The sequence below is a fragment of the Miscanthus floridulus genome, chromosome 9 (assembly GCF_019320115.1).
Source record: "Miscanthus floridulus cultivar M001 chromosome 9, ASM1932011v1, whole genome shotgun sequence".
NCBI classification, from domain to species: domain Eukaryota; kingdom Viridiplantae; phylum Streptophyta; class Magnoliopsida; order Poales; family Poaceae; genus Miscanthus; species Miscanthus floridulus.
In genome coordinates, this window is record NC_089588.1 from 30,478,448 (window position 1) to 30,502,144 (window position 23,697).

At 41.3% G+C, this 23,697-nt stretch overlaps 2 protein-coding genes across 2 annotated transcripts; both read right to left on the reverse strand.

Annotated features, from left to right (window-relative positions):
* Positions 1 to 221: 221 nt before the first annotated feature.
* Positions 222 to 3,992, reverse strand: LOC136481644 (aspartic proteinase Asp1-like). Its single transcript, XM_066478975.1, has 8 exons — positions 3,747 to 3,992; positions 2,812 to 2,929; positions 2,187 to 2,416; positions 1,881 to 2,114; positions 1,233 to 1,371; positions 961 to 1,149; positions 796 to 865; positions 222 to 702 (listed from the first exon to the last, which is right to left on the reverse strand). The coding sequence occupies exons 1-8, from the start codon at positions 3,896 to 3,898 to the stop codon at positions 590 to 592; spliced, it is 1,245 nt and encodes a 414-aa protein (XP_066335072.1). The 5' UTR covers positions 3,899 to 3,992; the 3' UTR covers positions 222 to 589.
* Positions 3,993 to 5,417: 1,425 nt separating this feature from the next.
* LOC136479581 (protein FAR1-RELATED SEQUENCE 5-like) lies at positions 5,418 to 7,897 on the reverse strand. Its single transcript, XM_066477402.1, has 4 exons — positions 7,881 to 7,897; positions 5,697 to 7,794; positions 5,529 to 5,615; positions 5,418 to 5,447 (listed from the first exon to the last, which is right to left on the reverse strand). Exons 1-4 carry the CDS (start codon positions 7,895 to 7,897, stop codon positions 5,418 to 5,420), a joined length of 2,232 nt encoding a protein of 743 aa, XP_066333499.1.
* Between the last annotated feature and the right edge of the window lie 15,800 nt (positions 7,898 to 23,697).

Consider the following 23,697-nt stretch of genomic DNA (forward strand, 5'->3'; position numbering starts at 1 on the left):
GCTGAGTTCATTGACACTGCTTGATTTCGTTATTGGTTGCTTCCCAATTCTCCTCAGTTCCTCGCAGAATAACCCTCGACCCCAGTCTCAGCTCACCTCCATGTGCTTGCACAGAAAAATTTTGAGTGCCCATGAGAGAAATATCTGGGCATCAATGATCTTCTCCATCCTATCAGTTTCTTTGCTTTTGACTTTCATAATATATGGGAAAAACATTGTAATAATGAAATAAGCTGCTCTCCTGTGTCATTATTTCAAAATGGAGCTCTAGAGAGACTTCCAGTTAATAGCATATGGAGAACAACACAGATCAGCCTTACAAATTATGGACTCCGCCTCAATATGAACAGGAGGAGCATACAGCCACTGTTAGTAACTTCCTATCTGCCTATCTAAACTTCATTCCTATAGTCTCATTTTTTTTAAGAAACCTATAGCCTTTCATTAGTCATCCCCCAGGATGTTAATCCAAACTAATCTTTATTCCGTTTGACATAAGCCGACACTCTTCAGTTAGGAAATTCATGCATTCTGAGGAGTTCTGATATATTGATTTTCTCAAACTCATCAGAAGTACATAGAACTGAGTTCAGGGAAAGGAAGACAGAATAGACTTGGCGCTCCTAGTGCATGCCCCACGCGCCCATCCCAACTGTGATTTCTCATTGTCATATATCACCATCTGATCCTGCATCGTGATGTCTAGAAAACAAAAGTCAAGACAAGTTAGTACACAAAAAAGATGCATTGCATCCAAATCTCAGAAATTTGGTACTGTATGACTGCACTCAGTACCTCCAATTACGTTGAAACTCAGCTTGGCAGCCGCTCCATCAAGGATGCCCAGGCACACATTTCCATTTTTCTGGTACAAACATGCAAGACAATTTAGCCATCATTTTGTTCTCAAAATAAATGTGGTTCAACTGCTGGTTAGTCAATTGAGTGTCAAGAGTTTACAGTGACAATGAGGTAGTTTTCAGGAGGGATCTCCATGATGGCATTCTTGGCACTGGCAAAGCTCAGAAAAAGTGACTTGAATTCCTTCTTGACGTCAAACACAGATTTGAATGCTTTCTGGCCTTTCCAGCACAGAGGCAGACTGGGATCTGACACCTGTTTAAGTGATTTGCTGAGACCACCTTTGAGCTGCAAGGCCAGAGTACCAATAGTTCAGTGTTTGTTTCTTGAAAAATTCATGGAAATCAGAACAAATCATGGTCGAAATATACCGCAGAAACAACAGCTTGGTATGGCTGAGCAGTAAAATAGGTATAGGTGCTACCACTGTCAAATACCATCTCCATTGGCTTCACACCTAGTGAACGTCTATCGAAGTACAGTGTTCCTGAGCCAGGTGAGTAGTAGTTCCTACAAATGTGTATAATGTATCAAACAAAATGAAAAAGGGGAAAAGAACTTAAAGATGCCCTTATATACAAGTCCTTCGTATGGGATCATCCATGATGGAGGAATTCTCATCATTCACTCCAGGTTGTTGTATTTTTAGAGAATGGCCATTCATTTGGTAAACTGGCATCAAAATCTTTAAGTAGACTGGAAATGATAAACAAGAGTATAAACTGTTTGAAAACTAATAACATCAGTGAGCTGTCAAGCAAACTGATGCAGAAAATTGGCCTTTCAATCCAAAGGGACAAAAAGGATAATAACTTAAACTAATCCTATAAAGGTCTATATTGACCTTAGGACCATATTTTTTTTGTATAAAAACCTCAAGTCCATGTTGTAATAGAATGCTAACAAACTTGCAGCGATCGAATAAACTATGCCTTTTCTTGATCCTTTTCAAAATTAAGAAGCGTGCACGACAAATACAATGTAACAGCGATACAAACACCAGCTGTAAAGATGCTTACCCAGATATATTCGCCATTGGTACCCAAGTTAAACGTGACGTAGGCACAATATCATCCCCAAAGAAGAGGAAGCCCCCTCCATTGGTACTGAGGCAATGGCCAAGGACATTCTTGGTGATCCCTTGCTGCTTGAGCTGGGAAACGAGGCTAACTGATCCCCTCCCAAGCCCAAGCATGCCGTCAGTCGCTGCCTGCACAGCTCCATTTTTCCCCACTTGCTGGTCATATCCACATCTGTGCAACACAGAATTAAATGTTAGCAGCTGAACCCAGTGGCATTCATCAGACAACGTTTAAGTGTTATACCCAAATGTGAGGCCAGGACGAATGTTGGAGGATCTCATGGGCAGTGAGAAGTTGTCGTTGATCAGCACACCTTGTGAAGATGCACTGTCAGTGTACTTTATCTGATAGTCGCATTGCTTCGGTGAAGGGCATTTGTTATTGGAGCCCAGTCCACTGTGAAGTGCAGTGCAGAGTGCGTTTGCACACGGTACAAGGCTGTTTGCCGTTGGTCGATATAAGGGATGTGGCACCTGCAACGGAAATCAGGAACACAACATCAAGGACCAAGCCAAGATTCTTCTACATATGCAAATAAAGATAATGTCATCACTGAACGGGGAAAAGTCAGTCAATGTGAGGTGATTTGAAGCAAAACTGATACCAATTCCTAGGTCAAACCAACAGGCCATCTTGGAATACACAGACAACTAGACAAGTCATATTTACACCTGAAGCATGCTTGATGTAAAGAAAAAATTGAACCTGAAACAGATAACATGTTCTTTTGAAACACTGGTACAGAGTTCATTCTGTCATGGATACAATGATCGGAAGAATTTCCGCCAAACACAATGCATCCAGTAACAAAGAATAGAGTTATGACGCAACCCTGAAGAATGCATATGCAGCATTCAGTCAAAAGTACCTTGTTGCAGCTCCGACAGGGTGCGTCGCACTGCAGCCAGGTGAGATCACTGCCAGTGTCCACGTCCAGGAAGTATGGCTTCGCCGGGTTCCCAATGTTCATCGTGACATAGTAGTGGCTGCAGATGAAGAGGAAAGTGTCAGGTTTTGTACACAAGTGGATGCTCAAAACCTTATAAACTTCGATGGAATCAAGGGTAAAAGCAATCTGATTCTTGTTTCCTAACAAGTAAAACTGCAGGAGAAAAACAAGCAGAGGATTTTTATCCTTTTTTTTTCTTCATCGGAATGGAGAATTTGGAGTTATTACTGAGGAACAAAGAGCAAGCAGAGGCAGGGGAGCATAAGAGCAAGAACAGAGGAAACAAGGAAATTTTCCGTAGGGGTAAAAGTCAATAAGTCAATGCCCATACAAGCTCCCAACAAGGCAACAACCTGAAAGTAGTTCGCAAAGAGTTCACCACATTTGGTTGCAGTGAAGAGTAGCTTGATGCTCTGAAGTGCTGATGGAAACGGCAAACAAGAAGCTTGAAGCCGGCAATGAAAAGTGAGAGATAGAGATAGTAAAAAATCCATAGAACTGCGTAGACACAGGCAAGAAAGGGGCGCAGAGTCAAAAGCTAAAAATCGCGATTCGACCGGCGACTTGGTCAGACAAGGCCAGCGCCCGCGGCGCGACGGAGGCGACGATGCCGTGCATTGCATTCCGCTAGAAAACCCCCAAATCGCCAGGCGCGGCCGCAACTGATTAAGCAAGAAGGCGCAACGACAGCTCCAGCAAAAAGGTCCGAATCGCGCATTTAATCGAACGGCAAGAGCTCGAATTGAGCGGCGGAATCCCTTCCCTCCTCGCAGTCGCGCGCGCCCGTGCTGATTCGACTCCTATACTAAAGTCGGCCGAGATCAGGGGAGGGGAGGAGGTCTCGACCAGCGTACCCGGTGGGGTAGACGTCGCCCTGGAGCTGGAACACGGCGATGGACGACCTCGCCGGCGTGGCGGCGCGGGACGGGTTGGCGGCGAGCGAGAGGAGGAGCAGGAGCAGGAGGAGGACGCCGGCCACCGGGGTCCACCTGGAAGCCGCAGCCATGGCGAGGCGAGACGAGGAGCAGGGTGAGCGCCCGCCTGAAGCGGCTGTGGTCTCGTGCCTCTTCTTTCTTCTTGGGATGGCAAGAGAACAGAGGAACGGGAAGAAACGCGGGGCGTTATTTGTAGCGCGGCAGCGTGGGAGGGAGAAGAAGGGGGGACGACGGGCCGGCACAGCCGAGCACGCGGCTTGGGAAGCTGCTCCGCAATTTCTTTTTGTTTTTTTCTCTGCTCTTTTATTTATTTATATTTTGTATATATTATTATATAAATAATAAGGACTTTGTGCCTTGGTTTTGGCCTTTTGGGTTTTGGAATTTTGTGGGGGATCGAGTGTGCTGCTTGCTGGGATTTCTGGTATATGGAGCACTGTCACGTACTGCTCGTGCGCTGCTCGTGTATAATTACGACTTACGAGGTATTCTTGAGCAGGACCCATTAATATTCTAAAACCAGTCTCTATGACTAGGACCCATGAGTTGTTCAAATTTTATTGTATATGTGAAAGTCATAAGCTGGAATACGAGAAATGACAACCCAAACCGAGGACTTATTTGGTGCGCCTCCCGCATCAAACCGCACCCAACGTGTCGCGTGGAGGAGCGCTTCGGCCCTCTTGCACGGAGCCGGAGTAGTTTTGGTGTCTGGAGCCGGGTCGTCCAAAACTGGATGTGCCAGTCATGCCACCAAATATGCCATGAAACCGACTTGTAACGGTGCAAGGACAATTGAACATTGAGAAGAAGATAGAGGACAAAAATACTTACCTCCGTTTTCGTTTACTTGTCATCGAATTTTTATGTAGCAATTTTGACCATACGTTTTTTTCTGCAAAAGATTTTTAGATACATCAAGTTTTCACATATATGATTCTTTATTGAACATACTTCATTAGTGTTATATACATTGAAGTATCTAAGATTTTTTTAGAAAAAAAAAATAGATAATCAAATTTGCTACAGTAAAAAGTTGCTGAAGTAAACACAAACGTAGGGAAATACTTTTTTTTTCTTATTGGCAAGGTAGTACGAAATAGCATTAGTAGTGGCCGCAGTTGCTATAGCAACCCTTAGTCCCTTACCACTATATCGTAACGGGCGCAGATTCTCTAACTTGTTTAAGAAAAGTCACCGGTGACTTTGGCCGTTCCAGATGCCACTCAATTTACATCTAACGGCTGCTGCTCCTCTGAACTACTTTCCACATATAGCAGTCAGCCCACAAGAAGATTATGGCCCAAACAAAGCCCAGATTTGGAGAAATAAGCCCAGCTTGACGGGAGAGACAAATAAAACGAGAATAGCGGCTAATTCAATACATAAACATATACGGACACTATTTTTAGTGCAAACTTAACAACCATTTCACTTAAATATTTTGCATAGCGCTCATGCTCCAAAATAACCCCAGCCACTTTTACAGTACATCAATTTGCACAGTTTAGCCAAATAATTGCAGCAAGTGTTAACCAAGTTCACCCCAAAAGAACAAAATATCCTTCCCCTGCAGCAACGATTAGGGTCCTAGAGGAAATCATCGATGTTACTAAGTCCCTGGAAACACAAAGGAAAAGTTGAAAAAATTTAATATTTAAACTAATTCTACAAGTTGAAAAAGACAAATATTGAAACTACCATCAACAAATTGGTGTAGCCAGTGAAGACATTGCTAGCATCATCCATTGATACTTGTGTTTCTACGGCTGCACTATTTTCTCCATGCTGCATAAATCATCTAAACTTGAAATTTAGCAAGTACTAGTGAATAGAAACATTATTTTGGAAAGGGTTTCAGCAACATACGTTGGATTTATTTGGCACCTTTTTCTTGTACTTTCGTGTCTTGTCCAGCCAACTTCGTTTCCGCTTTGAACTTTTTGGTTGAACCTCTTTTTTCCTTAGGCATGCAGCTCCAAGGAAATCTTCATCTTGTTGAACATCAGGTTGGAGTTGGACATTATATGAATCAGACAAAATGCTTGTAGGTGCACTAATTTTGTCCTGTAGTTGCTTACCAAGACAATCAAGTGCATCATCTACCAATAGGCAACACTCTGGAGAGCTTGTTGCTTGATATGCCAGATTCAGAAACTTGTGAGACATATACTTATATTGAAGCATTGCATCTAATTTTGGATCTTCGATGATGCTCCTTCCTTTATTATCTTGTACAGTTTCATACCTTGCTCCTCTTGTCCAACGCTTCAGCACATAATGGTCAGGCAATAGTTTGATATTCATCAAGTCAAGAACTTTCAATCCATGGCTACACAGTACACCTGTCCTTTCAAATTGGTTATAGCTACATGAAACTTTTTGCTCCAAAGGATCACCTACAATTATGCGCTCTTGTTCAGAACTTAAATCACCATCAGATCTCACAATAGAAATAGCATATGTGTTATTTTCATGCAATGGTCTAGTACATGCAGCCATGGATCTTTCATACTCAGCTTGGAATGCTTCAAATATTTGGGGGGTGTAAAGTTTACTTGCTTGCACTAACATAGGTGTCTTCATTCTTATTCTTGGTAGCTTTTTCCTAGCTTCAAATTCTTCATCTAGTTCCTTGTTTCTTTTTCCTTGCACTGCCCTTTCAAAGTGCTTTAAGAACCTAATGATGTCAAAATCTGATTTCAGATGCTGTTTCAAGTCACTATTGAAACTCTCACTTAATTGTGTGCTTCTCATTCCCAATGTAAAAACATCCCTCATGTAACATTCAGCCCATTTCTCCTTAAACTTGTAGATGCTATCCAGCCATGATGACTTATTCTTATCCACCTTATTTCTCATGCTGTCAAATGCTTCTTCAAAGGCCTCCTTGTCCTCAATATTATACATGCAAGCACTGAAATCTAAGAGGATATGAGATTCTTCATTTTCATCATTTTTATTGTTGCTCAAGTGCTTGACAGCATTCTGCATTATATGAAAAGTACACGACCCATGCCATGCATCTACAAATACCTCTCGAATTGCATTTCCCATTGCAGCGTCTTGGTCAGTAAATATAGTTCTAGGTTCCTTTCCATTGTGTGCAGCTAGAAAGGCCTTAAATAACCATGTGAAAGAAGCACATGTTTCATCAAATAAAATTGCTGCTCCAAAAACAATGGTCTCTCTAAACTGATTGAATCCAACAAAAACACCAAACGGCCTATATTCTTTGTTTGTGCCAAAGGTGGTGTCAAAGGTGACAACATCTCCAAAGCGTGCATAATCAATTATCATCTTTGCATCTGCCCAGAAAATATTGGTTATCTGTTCTTCATTGTCCAATTGCAAAGCATAGTGGAAAGAAGGATTGTCAGCGATCTTGTCTTGAAAATACTTCAACATGCTTCCAGCCTGGCCATAAGCCAACTCCCTTTGACGCCGACTCTGCAAGTAATTTTTATGATCACGACAAGTGTAGCTGAGATTTATGGGTGCTCCAACTTGGCGACAAGCCAACTCATGTGCCGCTTTTGGCCTAATTCCAGAATCACCAGCTGCCTCAATTTCAAAAGCCTGTACTTCTGAAATCTTCCTCTGTGATGTCATCAAATGAACGGTTTGCGGCAAGTGAAGAACATGATTGTGTGCAAGCAATAGATCAAATACTTCATAATTTCCAGCCACACGATCTAATGTTAGACCCATCCGAACTGGACAACATGTCCTTGTTTCAGCTCGAGGATTTTTGGTGGCATGATCCCTCTTGTCCTGTGCTCTTCGACCTTCCTTAGCACACACATATCTACAAGATGTTGCCTTTCCATCAGTACCAACATTTGTGTACCTCTTCCTGACCTCAAAACCTGCATGACCTCCATAATCAATCCAAAAAGACCAAGCATCCTCCAAGTTCCTGAATTTCTGACCAATCCAAGGTAACCAAGCAGGATTCACATTCTCCCTACATGAAAAATAAATGTATATTTATTGCAAGGCACGTCTGGATGCAAACAAAGAAAAATAAATTAAAACTTAAACCTAACTTACTTGTTTGGTTTTGCCATGTCTGAATCGGAAGACTGAAAGAGAAAAAGTTGATTTTGGTTACCTGTAAGCAAGGTCTAAATCAATGAGTACTACACAAAAACAAGCAGGTCTAAATTTTTGGCTTACAAAAAAATAAGCCTGAAAGATGAAAGATTGATTTTGGCTACCTGTAGAAAAGCAAGATCACGTGAAGGAAGATGGCGAGCTCCAACGACAGACCTCTGCCCAGGCCAGAATTTCGCGACGACGACGTTGCTGCTGTCGTCCACGCGCAGCAGCAGCAGCAGCAGCTATCACACGTACCAGATAGGCAACACGCGCTCGCTGCTCCCTGTTGACGAGATGACTATGTCTAGCCGCCATCGGCGGCGCTTGCCATCCGCCGGGCGAAACAAAATCTGGCGCAAAAAATGTGCCGTCGCTGCTTATTTACCCGCCAAAAATACATAGCGCCTGTAGTCAACCGATTCCACTTCTCGCGAGCTGGACCTTTGTTTGGGCTGTCAAATGGGCTGAGCTAATTGATTCTTGAAACCTTTGTGAAAGAGAACCGTTGGATGAGGAATGAATGGAATCGGGAGGAGGAGAAGTCACCGGTGACTTTTGTTCTTCAAGTTAGAGAATCTGCGCCGTATCGTAACGGTCTAGATATAACAGTTAGGAATAATTTAGCGCCCACAATTGGGCGCGGCATGGATGGGCGAGGGCCAGGCTGGGTGGCGCATCCGGGTGAGCGACGCGGGCAAGCCCCACATCGGACAGGCACCGTAGATGGGCAGAGGCCGCCCTGGGTGGCACGGTCAAGCCCATCAAATGACTTTTGTGGACAGAGAGACCAGTGCTAGCTAGCAGCCCATAGATTTCAACAGATTGTCTAACTTGGACTAGAATTGCTGGCACAACGCGTGTGGATAATTACGTTGCTTGTTCTGCTTGACGAAACTGATGAAGACTTTGAGCTCATGTGATCGAGAGTCAAAGTCACTTCAGTTTCATTTAAAAAAGATGGAGGAGCGCGTTAAGCTATCGAAGGTTCGGAACTGGGTCATGACGTACTACTACTAGCTTCCATTATTGAATGCTCATAATGTAGAAGTAGGTCGTTGAGTCATTAGTCTAGTGTTTCCCTACATAATTTGATATGCTCTTACTCCATGGTCTTAATTAATAATGCGTAGACGACTGCATTTTTATATATTGTTAGTTTAAGAGAAATTGTTACGTTTCGGTACTTCCTCTACTTCAAATTATAATTCATTCAAATTTTTTTTGAGAGTCAAAGTATGTCAAGTTTGACTAAAATTATAGAGAGAATTGCAAAATTTATGACATCAAATAGATATATAAAAAAATAATTAATGAAAAATCTAACGATATTTATTTGATATCATAAATTTGGTCTAAAAAATTAAAATGACTTACAATTTAAGATGGAGCGAGTACATGATTGAAGCGATTTTTTTCTAGATAGAAGTCTCACGTATATGAATGGATTAGCTAGAAAGAAACGTGCTCTGGTCGACAGTTCCGTTGCCTGGTACGGTGCTTGTGACTGACCAGATCAAAACTACAAAACAATTTTAGGAGATAGCTCCTTTGATTTTCAGAGTCTGTCAAAAAGTGAAGCTATCTCTAAAGATCATAATGATTTTCAGAGACGAATAGCTTATTTACGGAGATACCAAATGACAATATCGTCTCCCTCTGAAAATAATGCCATATATCTTGAGAAGCAGACCTCTTAAGCAATGGCGGATCTAGAATTTCAGTGATGGGGTATGGACCAAAGCAATGTAGTTCATCGATATTTAAATGATATAATTTGATCACTAAATGATGTTAAAATAGTTATGGCGATATATAAATGAAACAAGTTAAATGTTTTCATTATAAGTTTGCAGCTAAATCTTATAAATTATCATAATATGGCCTCCGTTCAAAATTATAAGTCGTTTTGGTTTTTCTGGGTACATAGCTTTTGTTATGCACCTAGAAAATCCAAAATGACTTTTAATTTGGAACGGAGGGAGTAGAAACTAAATCTTCACAAGTTGTTCCTCCATTGTTGGAAGCGTTTAACGATATATTTGTGGCTTACACATCGGAAAAAGTCAAGAGCTTAATAAATGTGATCAAACAATCACTCAAGTATTGATCACCCATGCTGTTTCGGAGCTTGGTGTGCACATGATTTATTGCTGAAAAGGTGAAAATACTCTCTCAACACTTGCAGTAGCCATAGATCGAAACTAATTTCAGCAACAAATAACCAAGGTTAAAATGATTGTGATTGTTTGTCTCAACAAGTTAGATAGAGAGTTCACTAAGATTCTTAGATTGTCAGAACCTTGTGTAGCTATGCTACATAACAATGTATTATACATATACGATGGATTAAAGGGTGGATGTACTTAGTATTTTTGCACAAATTTTGGGGGTACACCTGTACCCCATGCACCTATTGTGCATCAGCCCCTACTCTTAAGAGACCCATCTCTGTTAATTTAGACAAACCCGTTGATAACCATCTGGACTACTAAAAGCCTCAGACTATATAAATGAGAAAACCCTACCCCTTCCCTTTCTCTCCCTGGCTCCCTGCCCACCAACCCCACTCCCTCTCCCTCATCATCCCTCCCTCTCTCAGCTAGGATCTGGCCGAGGGCGCACGTGACGGTGGTTGCAGCCCGAACGAGGCCACGCATGGCGCACGGTGGCCCATATCCTGACAAGAGCTTGCGGGAGTGGATGATTCATGTTGTTGCCGCATCCCCAAGCACATGGCATGGTCTAGGCGATGGAGAGGTGCAGCCTGTCCCGATCGAGGACAAGGCCCGACGTCTCATAGTATGGCCCTGCTGAGGACGAAGCGCGGCGGTGCATCCCGACCAATTACCAGGCTCTTTTGTGTGCTTCTTGGTGGAGATTTTGTTGGGAGGCACCTAGCTTTGTACTTGGTTTGAGCCCCCCCCCCCCCCTATTTGGAGTGGAGAATGGGTACTCCTAGTGGATATTGGGGGTTGGTGACTCAATTGAGCTTAATCTCCTTAGTGGGTCCTTCAATGTGGATTAGGGGGTAGTACATGGGAACTAGTTGATATCACAAGAAAATTTTAGTTGTCTCTTTCCCATCTCTTTCGTTTCTTGCATTTACATTTCATTGTATTGTGTGCTTGAAATGTGCAGCGATTCTTAGTCTTGGTTTTGTCTTAGTGAGATGTACTAGCTAGGTTTCATTCTTGCAAATCTAAAGGACCTATTGTTAGTGTGCTTTCTCTAGGACATGGCTTAGTGTGATTGAAAGTGCATCTAGCCCTTTAGTGGGTTTTGGATGATTGAATGACAACGTGATTAAAGAACTAACCCGTTTGCTAAGTGTGGACAGGTAATAGGTTATCTCACAGGTACTTAATGAAAGCCAAAATGATGTGTTATTGTATAAACAATCTAGTTCAAGCACAAGACAACAATGCAAATGAAATTCATGCAAATGCTTATTTATTGTGGGATTTCCATGTACTATGTGAAAGCAAGCTCATGAGTATTAGTTAATGAGACATGAGGGATTGCATATGGAATGGTCTCATATTTGAAGCTTGCTAAAATGAAATGAAAAAGATAACAATACATATGAATGGATGATTCAACACAAGATGTGACTTAATGGCTTGAGATGGTGAAGATAGCAAGGAAAGGCTTCGAGGTACTAAGCAAGGGTGAAGGGTAAGCGATGGCTTGGCGGCCGAAGAACCTAGCTAGGGTGAAGAAGGAAGTACTTGCATTTAGTTGAGGTACTAATCAAGCTATGACAGTCGGAAGTCATGACTCTGGCCAGAAGTGCTGACTCCTAGTCACAGCCTGCGCGGTGACTGTGGACGTCGGAAGTCCCGACGTGAGTCGGAACTCCCGACAGTCAGAAGTCCCGACCCAAGCCGGGAGTCCCGGCATCGATGGTTCTACTGACCTGCTGTCTGTGCCCGTCGGAAGTTCCGACGATAGTCGGAAGTCCTGACCGTCGGAAGTCCCGATGTTTGTCGGTAGTTCCGACACTGACTTGACCCAGGCCGGGAGTCCCGGCATCAGTGGTGCTGACTGTTTGTTCAATTGCGCACGTCGAAAGTCCCGACGAACATCGGAAGTTCCGACCGTCGGAAGTCCCGACGTTTGCCGGGAGTTCCGACACTGACTTGCACCCGTGGACTTTTGACCTCGTGTGAACAGTGTTTTCTTCATACGTCGGAAGTCCCGAGATCTACGTCGGAACTCCCGACGTAGATCTGAACGGTTAGATTTTGCCTTGGGGTATATATACCCCTCTCCTCTTTTCTAACCGTTGCCCACTCATTTCATTGCGACAAACACTCGGCCAAAACAGCCCCCAAGCATTCTAGGCTCCCCTCTCTTCACTCCTTTACTTCCAACTTCGATTCTCAAAGGGTTTGAGTGATTGGAGAGTGGATTGAGTGAGAAAAACACTTTGAGCAAGCTTGAGCACTTGATTTCTTCGTCAAGCCGGTTTGATTTGCATTTGTTACTCTTGGGGATTTTCCCCTAGCCGGCTAGGCGTCGCCCAAGAGCTTCCATCTTGTTGAAGAGCCTTGGGAAGTTTGTATTACCCTTGTTTTCTAGTGAAGAAACTCAAGTGACCTTTGTGGTATCCTTGAGTGAGGCAAGGAGGTGGAAGAGACTCTGACCAAAGTGGTCACCTCAACAACGAGGACGTAGGAGCTCCTTTGTGGGGCTGCCGAACCTCGGGATAAATTCTTGTCTCCCGCGTGCTTGTTGTTGTTGTGATTTGCTCGAAATTACATGTATTTGGTTGTCTTCCTCTCTCTAGCTATTTCTTAGGGTTTGGGCCTCGATCTACGGAGTGGTGGCTTATCAATGTCAAGAGAGTGACCCAACACCTTACCTTACCACTAGGAAGTGGGTTTGTAAGTTATCGGCATCACAAAGTTCATTTTAGCACTTGTAGTTCATTTCCCGTAGGGGTCGGAAGTGCTGACAGTTTGCGTTGGAAGTTCTGACCCAAACTGTTGGGACTTCTGACACGTCGGAAGTTCTGACCCAAACGTCGGGACTTCTGACACGTCGGAAGTTCTGACCCAAACTGTCGGGACTTCCGACATTAACTGACTAGTGCATTTTGATTCAACTCTTTGGTTGCCGTTGTTTGGCTCCCTAAGTTTATCTAGTATCTTTTATATACTTTGTGGCTAACTTGTGAGGGGTTGTATTACTCTAATTTGGAGTTTCCATTTTGGAAACTCCTATTACTAATCGTTTCCGCTTTTAAAGGTGTTGATTTTTCAGAAACGCCTATTCACCCCCCCCCCCTCTAGGCGACATCCTAGATCCTTTCAATTGGTATCAAAGCGAGGTTCTCACCTAAAGCTTCACCGCCGTGAGAAAAGGATGTCGACGCCTATCAAGTTGGAGCCGGTGCTTCTCCAAAATGATGGTTCAAACTTTCTACCTTGGTCAATTCATGTACTCAATGCTTTTAGAGATATTAGTCCTCTTGTTGAGCATATTGTGTTTGTAAGCATACCTCTTCCTATAGTTGATTGGAGCAACTATAAGAATTTATCAAAAGAGGAAGAGATATGCATGCAACTCAATGCTCAAGCTATTAATATCATTTTGAGTACATTGAGTGCAGAGGTTCAAGATGAGGCAATATTCAATGGACAACCACCTCCTGAGAGTGCTCATCTCATTTGGACCAAACTCGTTGAGTTATATGGAAAATCCAAATGCGATGATGCACTTGAGGTAGAGTCAATGGAAAATATGTCCATTATGTCTTCATGCAGCGAAGAAGCCTCACAAGACCTCAAGAGCGTCGAGCCAGAGCAAGAGGTGCAAGCCGAGGCGACTGCGCTGTCTGCAAGCACATACCAGATGTGTCCGGTATCCCTACCAAACATGTCCGATATGGCTGAGGTAGCCGAACAGCAGGCAGTCTGTGATGATGAGGCTCAAGCCCGGTGGCGGCCAAGTGATGAGTCAATCTCAGTATCTCATGATACTCATCACTTGTGTCTCATGGCCAAGAAAAGCAAGAAGAAGGCTAGCAAGAAAGATCAAGCCAAGGAGATAGCACGAGTAGATGATCAAGAAGAGAGTGATATTGAAATTGAAGATAGCTACACTCTTGATCATCTAAGCAACAAAGACAAGCTCATTCTCATGAAGCTAGTTGAGAAGAATGATGAGCTAGAGGAAGAGAATGAGAAACAAGAGCAATCACTTCAAAATCAAGAAAAGTTTCTCATCTCCAAATTGCAAGAGCTAAAGGCCATAAATGAGAGGTATGAAAAATTATCAATTGAGCATGCTTTAGTTACTAACTCCTCTTCTGGTGTTTCACAACTCGAGAAGGAAAACTTTGAGCTCAAGGCAAAATTAGATGAACTCTCAAGCAAATATAATGTGCTACAAGCAAACTATGTTCATCTCAAGTGCTCTCATGAAGAATTAGTAGAATCAAGCATCATGCTTGAGGTGGCTCATGAGGTTGTGATTACAACGGTAAAATCATCTCAACCTCCCACTCACACACTCACTTGTACACAATCTCAATTGAATATTTCTTGTGCTAATGAGTGTGCTTCTCAAGCAAGCCAATCTTCGATTGAGCAAAAATTTATAGAAAATGTAGAGCTTAAGGAAGAAGTGGAAAGGCTAAGAAATGATGTGATTCGATTGAAGGGTAAGGAGAGAGCACAACCTTCGCAAGATAACCATGTTAACATAGTGAAGAAGCTTGAGAAGGGTTCAAACCTTGCTTCCTCCAAATCCCAACAAAAGAATCACATTTCAAGCAAGGCCAACACAACCAAGAGCAAGAAACATGAAAAAAGACTATGCTATGGTTGTGGAGTGAATGGACATGAGATTACCATGTGTCCACACAAGAGTTGGGCCGACAAGTGTGAAGTGGCCGATCAAACGGCCTCAAACAAGTTGGCCAACCAAAGGAAAAGTGATGGACAAAGCACTTATCTCATGTGCAAGAAGTTGGGGCATCCAACCAAGAAATGCCCAATGTACAAGGAGGCAAGAAAGGAAGCCTAAGTTGCAACAAGAAGATGCTATGGATGCAATGAGATGGGCCACAAGGTTGATGGATGTCCATACAAGCAAAACAAGCATAGAGCAAACAAAGGTCGCATATGCTATGCTTGTGGAAGAAAGGGGCATCTAAGCTATGATTGCCCAAATGGTAACATCCCTAAGCCGAACACATTTGTTTATGATAATATGCTTAGGAAGACCATAAATGGAATTAGCACTAGCAAGGTGATGTGTTCACCACAAACTAGTACTAAGGCCATTTGGGTGCCTAAGCACTTGTTGACTAACCCAAAAGGACCCAACAAGAGTTGGGTACCAAAATGTGCTTAGGTTGATAATGTAGGTACTTGGTGGTGAGATGAAAGCTTCGGGGTGGTTGAGCAAGCAAATTGAAAACAATCACTCAATCTATCAATCAATTCTTATCATAATCTCATATATGGTTGACCCGAAGATAAATCAATGATCATATCGTTTACTTCATCTCTACCATTGGTAACAAGTACCTAAAAACCTTATAGGATAGCCACTTTGTGTTTAGTGCTCAATGGCTCACAAATAAGCATATTTGTGAAATAATTGGAAGTGGCTAATTAGTTTCATTTAATAATTATCATGTTTGCCATGTGATGCTTTTAATGGCTCTCTAGTAGAGCAATGCATTTGTTCAGATGCAGGCATACAAGAAGTACTAGAGCTAAAACGAAGAATCACAAGCAGCGCTTCAATTGTTTCTGTCCTGCACCTACCGAACATGTTCGGTATGCCTACTGAACGTGTCCAGTATGGCCAGGGCAGAAAGGAAAAGTGTTTATGTTCTTCACATGCCGGACGTGTCCGGTATGTCTACCGGACGTGTCCGGTATGGCAGGAACCAGAGCACTAATTGGGATGCAATTGAGGTTTGATCCATATGATTTCATATATCCTTAATTTGCTCAGAAGCTTGTGATCTATCAAACCTAAGTGGGTTGTGAGTATGTCTCAACGAAATTTAAATATGGCAAATTACTTTGTGTTGGTCAAAATAGAAAATTGACTCCCAAATTCTTAAAAGAATAAAGTGTTTGTTGAAAGTCATTCAAATTACTTGTGGTACTTATTTAGGGGGAGCTCAGTTTCTATTTTGCACCATTGTGGACTAATAAATTTATCTAGCATTGTTTGTAGTCCTTTAGATGAAAATTGATTTCATATATGGTATGATTATTTGACAAGTGAGGTCAACATGATGTTGTAATGCCATGTATTATCTCAGTGGTGATATTGTGGACTAACAAATTTATCTAGCATTATTTGTAGTCCTTTGGATGAAAATTGATTTCATATATGGTATGATTATTTGACAAGTGAGGTCAACATGATGTTGTCATGCCATGTATTATCTCAGTGGTGATATTGTGGGCTCAAGGCAAAGGTATGTATTTACATACATGCATTGTAAGTGCATCTAAGGTCCTTTATATGCTAGTGTGTGCATTTGTATGATATAGGATAGATGTTTTTGAAAATCCCTAACTAGCATGTGTAGGTGGTGTGGTTTTTGAAAATCATGTGGTTTTTGGGTCTTTGTGACCTAGTCATGTCATATTGTGATTATTGCTACCCTTGGTTGATTATTTGCCTAATCACACGTGACATGGTTCTCTTAAGTCCATAAAAATTCCTATGTCCCTCTAAAATCTCTCTCAAGTTTTGAAAATCATAAATTTGCCAAATATTCGAAAAAGAGAAAATCAATTCTTGACTAATTCATGTCCCCTAAGTGAGAATCCTAAGCCTATTTCAATTGATGCAAATATTATGCCTAGGAAGGTTTGTTATGGTACCCTATTGGTTAGTATTGCAAAAATATTCCGCTATTCATACTAAGGCTATGCCTAAGTATGTTGCGTCTAACATGAGAGGACCCAAACTAGTTTGGGTACCATCAAAAAGTGGATGATCATTTATAGGTACCATGGCATTGGAGACTTGATTCAATGGAATTATTATTGTTCATCTTATGTTGAGTCAAGTATTGAAGCCTAGTGCAATCCTATCCCAATGCCAAGTCAAAATTGAGTAAAGTCCATATGCTATCAACATACAAGTGTCATATTTAAGTTGTGGAAATTTATTGATATATTTGAAGGCCTGCAAATAAGTGGAGTTGAAGCTTGCAAACATGATCATAAGCTATCAAGGTATATCTCTTGTTGATCAAAGTTTATTTGGGTGCATGTGAGTTAATTGAATTGGATATATATGCATATGTTACTTGCTATGAGATGTTTGAATGGATTAAATGCTTAAGTAATCAAGTTTGAAGTTGGTTTGATTGGATATGTTCATAAGATTTCTTCTAGTAAGTGGTTTGAATGAACATATGTCTTGTGAGAGTATTCAAACAAGTTGATTTCAAGCTTGGTTCAATTTGGAGAAAAATAGCTCAATTATTGAAATCTGTCCAATATTAAAAATCTGAGCTAGCAGTGATCATAGACATGTTTAAGTAATCAAATCTATTTGTATTGGCTTGAAATTTGGTCTGCATGCTCTATACTTATGGTATTAGTTGCTGTGCAAATTTCATGAGATTTGGATAAGTGATACTTCGGATTTGGAGTAGATCTTGTCAGCTATAGTGCAGCAGTTTTTAGCATGTAGCAGTGTGGAAAGATGTGAAATCTGGTAGCAATATAGAAGTTAAAAGAAGCTCAAAATTTTACAGCTACTAGAAGACTTAGTGTGTCACATCTTCACCAAATTTCGTGGTTTTTGGATATGTACTTTGGGAGATATGATTTATTCTTTGAAGAGTACAGAATCTGCCAGGAAAGTGATAATTATTGGATTGATCAAAAGTCACTTAGATTCAAAGGTCCTCAAATTAGAATCATATCTATAAGTGATTGAGGTACCTATGTTTTGGTTTTGGTTTGAGATAGAAGCATGACAAATGATGAGTACAAGACAATTTGTTTGAAGAGTGTATCTGGTACACATTTGGTACTCAAGCTAGAGATCAAGACCAAGATCAAGATGAAGATAGAGTTTAAGTTATAGTGATAATTGGAGATCTTTTGATGGAAAGAAAATGACTTAAACAAGTAGAAAGAAAATGATTTAAAGAAGGATTCAAAGTTATTCATCAAATTAAGTCCAACAATATAGATTAATCAAACAAAATCTTTCAAGTGGATCAAGTGATTTTCTTTCAAGTTATTTCAAGTGAGTATCAAGGATGGTTCTTTGGAGAGAGGTCACTTCGCCTTAGGCTTGGATGGCTAAAATCGAAGTGGTAATCTAAAGGGACATTTGAGGTACTTGGTTGAAGAAAATCAAGATATTGGTCTAGAAAGCAAGCAACACCCAAAAGAGAACAAGTCATGAAATTTCAAGTGATATCATGAAATTTCAAGTGGTGCATCTTTTAGTTCTCTCAAGCAAGCAATGATCAAAGAAGAAGCAAGCCAACCACAACAAGAAGAGTGCACTTGATCATTAGTGATTCTCAATTCATATGGGTGAAGAATAGAAATTCAAAGAATTGATATCTATTGGTCTTCACCAAACTTATAATTGGACTTCATGGTGCTATTGGAGAAATGAATTGAAATCTATATGACTATCTTCCTCTCTAACATAGCAAAGGTATCATTGTATTGTGCATGATCATTTTTTATCCCTTACTAGTATGCGGTTAGTGCATATAGTACATGTTTATAGGATCATGCATTACAAATGAAAATTTTTAGATTCATAGACTACCACTATTGCCTGAATGATTATATGATCTAGTGGTTAGTGTATGAGTTTGTTCATGAGCTAGTGAACCCATGTACTTGATCTATTTTGAATTGCTAACAAGTGACAAGTACAACCTCTTTAAGATGACAAAGGGGGAGTGACAAGTAATATGACCCACGCCATGACAAAGGGGGAGAGTTTAATACAAAGGGGGAGAGATTAGTACAAAGTTTTAACCTTAAGCACCCTTTGTGCTTTGTGTGACCCTTTTTGGCGATAGATGACAAAGGGGGAGAGATATGATTAAAGCTTAAGGAGGAGAGAGATGAAAGCTTAAGGGGGAGAGATATGTTTAAAGCTTCAAGAGTGCAACCTTGTGTCTAGCTATGAAAGGGGGAGACTAGCTATGACAAGGGGAGAGATATGACTTGAGAAATCTTTGTGATGAGTGCTATGTGTGTGATATATATGATGTATTTACTTTCATAAGGACCATGCATGTTTTAGAGTGACTTTGTATGGTGTGATGCTTTCTGTTTAGTCTTGTGTGATGTATCATGTCATATGCATCACAGTTTTTTATTTTGACACACACTTGCACCCCACGGATGCAATGATTTAAAGGGGGTCTCCTATGTGTTTTAGTATGTGCAAATTGACATTTGAGGTCATTTATGAATTCAATTCATATTGCACACATTAAGGGGGAGCCTCTCATAAATCATTGAATCCAAAAGCCTAATTGTTTATATCCTTTTGTAAGCTTTAATCGGGTTGTCATCAATCACCAAAAAGGGGGAGATTGAAAGTGCATCTAGCCCTTTAGTGGGTTTTGGATGATTGAATGACAACATGATTAAAGAACTAACCCGTTTGCTATGTGTGGACAGGTAATAGGTTATCTCACAGGTACTTAATGAAAGCCAAAATGATGTGTTGTTGTATAAACAATCTAGTTCAAGCATAAGACAACAATACAAATGGAATTCATGCAAATGCTTGTTTATTGTGGGATTTCCATGTACTATGTGAAAGCAAGCTCATGAGTATTAGTTAATGAGACATGAGGGATTGCATATGGAATGGTCTCATATTTGAAGCTTGCTAAATTGAAATGAAAAAGATAACAATACATATGAATGGATGATTCAACACAAGATGTGACTTAATGGCTTGAGATGGTGAAGATAGCAAGGAAAGGCTTCGAGGTACTAAGCAAGGGTGAAGGGCAAGCGACGGCTTGGCGGCCAAAGAACCTAGCTAGGGTGAAGAAGGAAGTACTTGCATTTAGTTGAGGTACTAATCAAGCTATGATGGTCATATTGATGTGGAGGATCAAATCTATATTGGACAAGTTGATTAAAGTGACTTGATGCATTTGGAGTTATTCATATTTGATGAATGGAATCAAGTCACGTGCTCAAGATGGCTATGCTCAAGTGACAAGATCAATATTGACATGTTGGCACCCTCACTTGATGAAGATTGAAAGACACGGCATCAATTTAAAGAAGATCAACTCAAAAGGTTTAATTTCGTTTTTCTTTTGATCTTGAGTTAATAGGCATGCCGTACTATTAAGAGGGATGCAAGTTTAGGTGGTCTGAGGAAGATAGAGTGCTCAAGCATAATAATAAAATCAAAAGAGAGACACTCTAGCACTTCACGAGCACATAGAATAATTTTCTGTGACTGTCGGTGTCGGAAGTCCCGATGTAAGCCAGAACTCCCGACAGTCGGAAGTCATGACTCTTGCCAGAAGTGCTGACTCCCAGTCACAGCCTGCGCGGTGACTGTGGACGTCGGAAGTCCCGACGTGAGTCGGAACTCCCGACAGTCGGAAGTCCCAACCCAAGCCGGGAGTCCCGGCATCGATGGTTCTACTGACCTGCTGTCTGTGCCCGTCGGAAGTTCCGACGATAGTCGGAAGTCCCGACCGTCGGAAGTCCCGACGTTTGTCGGTAGTTCCGACACTGACTTGACCCAGGCCGGGAGTCCCGGCATTAGTGGTGCTGACTATTTGTTCAACTGCGCACGTCGGAAGTCCCGACGAACGTCGGAAGTTCCGACCGTCGGAAGTCCCGACGTTTGCCCGGAGTTCCGACACTGACTTGCACCCGTGGACTTTTGACCTCGTGTGAACAGTGTTTTCTTCATACGTCGGAAGTCCCGAGATCTACGTCGGAACTCCCGACGTAGATCTGAACGGTTAGATTTTGCCTTGGGGTATATATACCCCTCTCCTCTTTTCTAACCGTTGCCCACTCATTTCATTGCGACAAACACTCGGCCAAAACAGCCCCCAAGCATTCTAGGCTCCCCTCTCTTCACTCCTTTACTTCCAACTTTGATTCCCAAAGGGTTTGAGTGATTGGAGAGTGGATTGAGTGAGAAAAACACTTTGAGCAAGCTTGAGCACTTGATTTCTTCGTCAAGCCGGTTTGATTTGCATTTGTTACTCTTGGGGATTTTCCCCTAGCCGGCTAGGCGTCGCCCAAGAGCTTCCATCTTGTTGAAGAGCCTTGGGAAGTTTGTATTACCCTTGTTTTCTAGTGAAGAAACTCAAGTGACCTTTGTGGTATCCTTGAGTGAGGCAAGGAGGTGGAAGAGACTCCGACCAAAGTGGTCACCTCAACAACGAGGACGTAGGAGCTCCTTTGTGGGGCTGCCGAACCTCGGGATAAATTCTTGTCTCCCGCGTGCTTGTTGTTGTTGTGATTTGCTCGAAATTACATGTATTTGGTTGTCTTCCTCTCTCTAGCTATTTCTTAGGGTTTGGGCCTCGATCTACGGAGTGGTGGCTTATCAATGTCAAGAGAGTGACCCAACACCTTACCTTACCACTAGGAAGTGGGTTTGTAAGTTATCGGCATCACAAAGTTCATTTTAGCACTTGTAGTTCATTTCCCGTAGGGGTCGGAAGTGCTGACAGTTTGCGTTGGAAGTTCTGACCCAAACTGTTGGGACTTCTGACACGTCAGAAGTTCTGACCCAAATGTCGGGACTTCTGACACGTCGGAAGTTCTGACCCAAACTGTCGGGACTTCCGACATTAACTGACTAGTGCATTTTGATTCAACTCTTTGGTTGCCGCTGTTTGGCTCCCTAAGTTTATCTAGTATCTTTTATATACTTTGTGGCTAACTTGTGAGGGGTTGTATTACTCTAATTTAGAGTTTCCATTTTGGAAACTCCTATTACTAATCGTTTCCGCTTTTAAAGGTGTTGATTTTTCAGAAACGCCTATTCACCCCCCCTCTAGGCGACATCCTAGATCCTTTCAGTGATGGCCCTAATGACTCATCTTAGTTTGTCTTTTGCTTAGTCATAGAGCTAGTTCTTGTTAGGCAGTGAAGTTGTTTTATTTAGGTCAAGTTTTGTTACTTTAACTTTTTTTAGAGTCAATTCAAATCTCTCCCCTCTCACTACTGGAAACATGAATATCCTTGACGGTGCAATTACCGACATGGAAATAGAAAATACCAACAGAAAAATTAAAAGTCAATTTCTTTGATGGTGCACCAACAAGAAATAACTGATAGGGATAGAGCGCCAGGGAAATTTTAAAATGTTTGATGGACAACCATCAAAAACAATTTCTGTGGTGGTACACGACTGACCGGAAAATGAAACTCTAATAGGTCTAGAAATCACTGTAAAAAATCATCGCCATCAAGAAAATTCTGATTTTCAATAGTGCCTTGAGGTAATTCGGTTCTTACACTAGTTTACACTGTTAGTTATTACATTGGCATGAACTTCATTTCAAGCTACACTATTGAGGCATAGTAGTATTGTATTATAAAGGAATAGGCTTGAAATTAACTTATTTAGTCATAGTACACAAACTTATTTAAACTAGCAACTTACAAAATTTATTACATATACTTTAAAGTGAATTGTCAGTGTATTGGTATATAGGATACTTTTTCATCATGATGGATAAAGTATTAAAATAAATATTTATCCTGCTATTGTATGTATGTTTAATTGGTCTACATGAGAGCACAAAGCATTTAACAATGTTAGAACAAGCGTGTAATTTAGAAACAACGTAATTTTTGGTTATTTAAGAGCATCTCCAATCGTTTTATTAAAAATTGGTAAATTAATGAGTTTCCCCAATGGTCTTCGTCCAATAGATTAAGTCCTGAAAACTAAGAGCGCATGTGTCAAATTCTAGAAAAATATAAACACACATGTCAAATCGAGGACGAGGACTTGAATTCGAGTGGACAAGTTTCATCACAAATAACCCAACCAACTAAACTACACTCAGGTCACTTGTTCTTATCTACTTAATTGCTCCTAATAAGTAGTATATATCATCCATTTCTAGCTATGAATTTTTTAGAAGAAAAAAAGTTGAGCATTGTCGAAGGTGGTAGCCGATAGGCTTAGGAAAGTAACATTAGTCGTCCAGTCTTCTCGCTCCGTCGAGTGTTGACATTTTGACATTAACCGGAGAAACCTTTGGTCGCCTAGGCAACCACGTGAGCACACGGCAACGACGCGAGCAATACGCGGCGTCCACGTTCTACTAACAACACGTAGCTGAAACATGGCTTCATTCCTTCCAACATTCGTCACCTCACTTGACGATAGCTAAGCTAGTACTCTCTCCAATAAATTATTATAGTGTACTTCTCTTTTTTTCATTCTAAGTCAACTTTGCTAACTTGACCAAGGTTTATATAGAAAATAATATTAGCACCTACAGATCCAAATAAAATGTACAAAATATATTTTGTTGAAAAATCTATGGAACTAATTCGGTATTGTAGATATTTGTGTATATTTTATAAACTTGATCAAAGTTAAAAAGCTTGACTTAAAGATAAAGCAATATGAAAAAGCTGGGAAAGTAGGCAAAATCTTCAGTAAATCTAGCTAGTGTTGACGACGAAACCCAAGAGCTCTGACCCCGCTCCCCTCCTCCTCCCCGGCGCTCGTCCTCATCTCCGGTGATCTCGCGGCAAAAAGTAGGAGAGAGTGATCGGGCGGA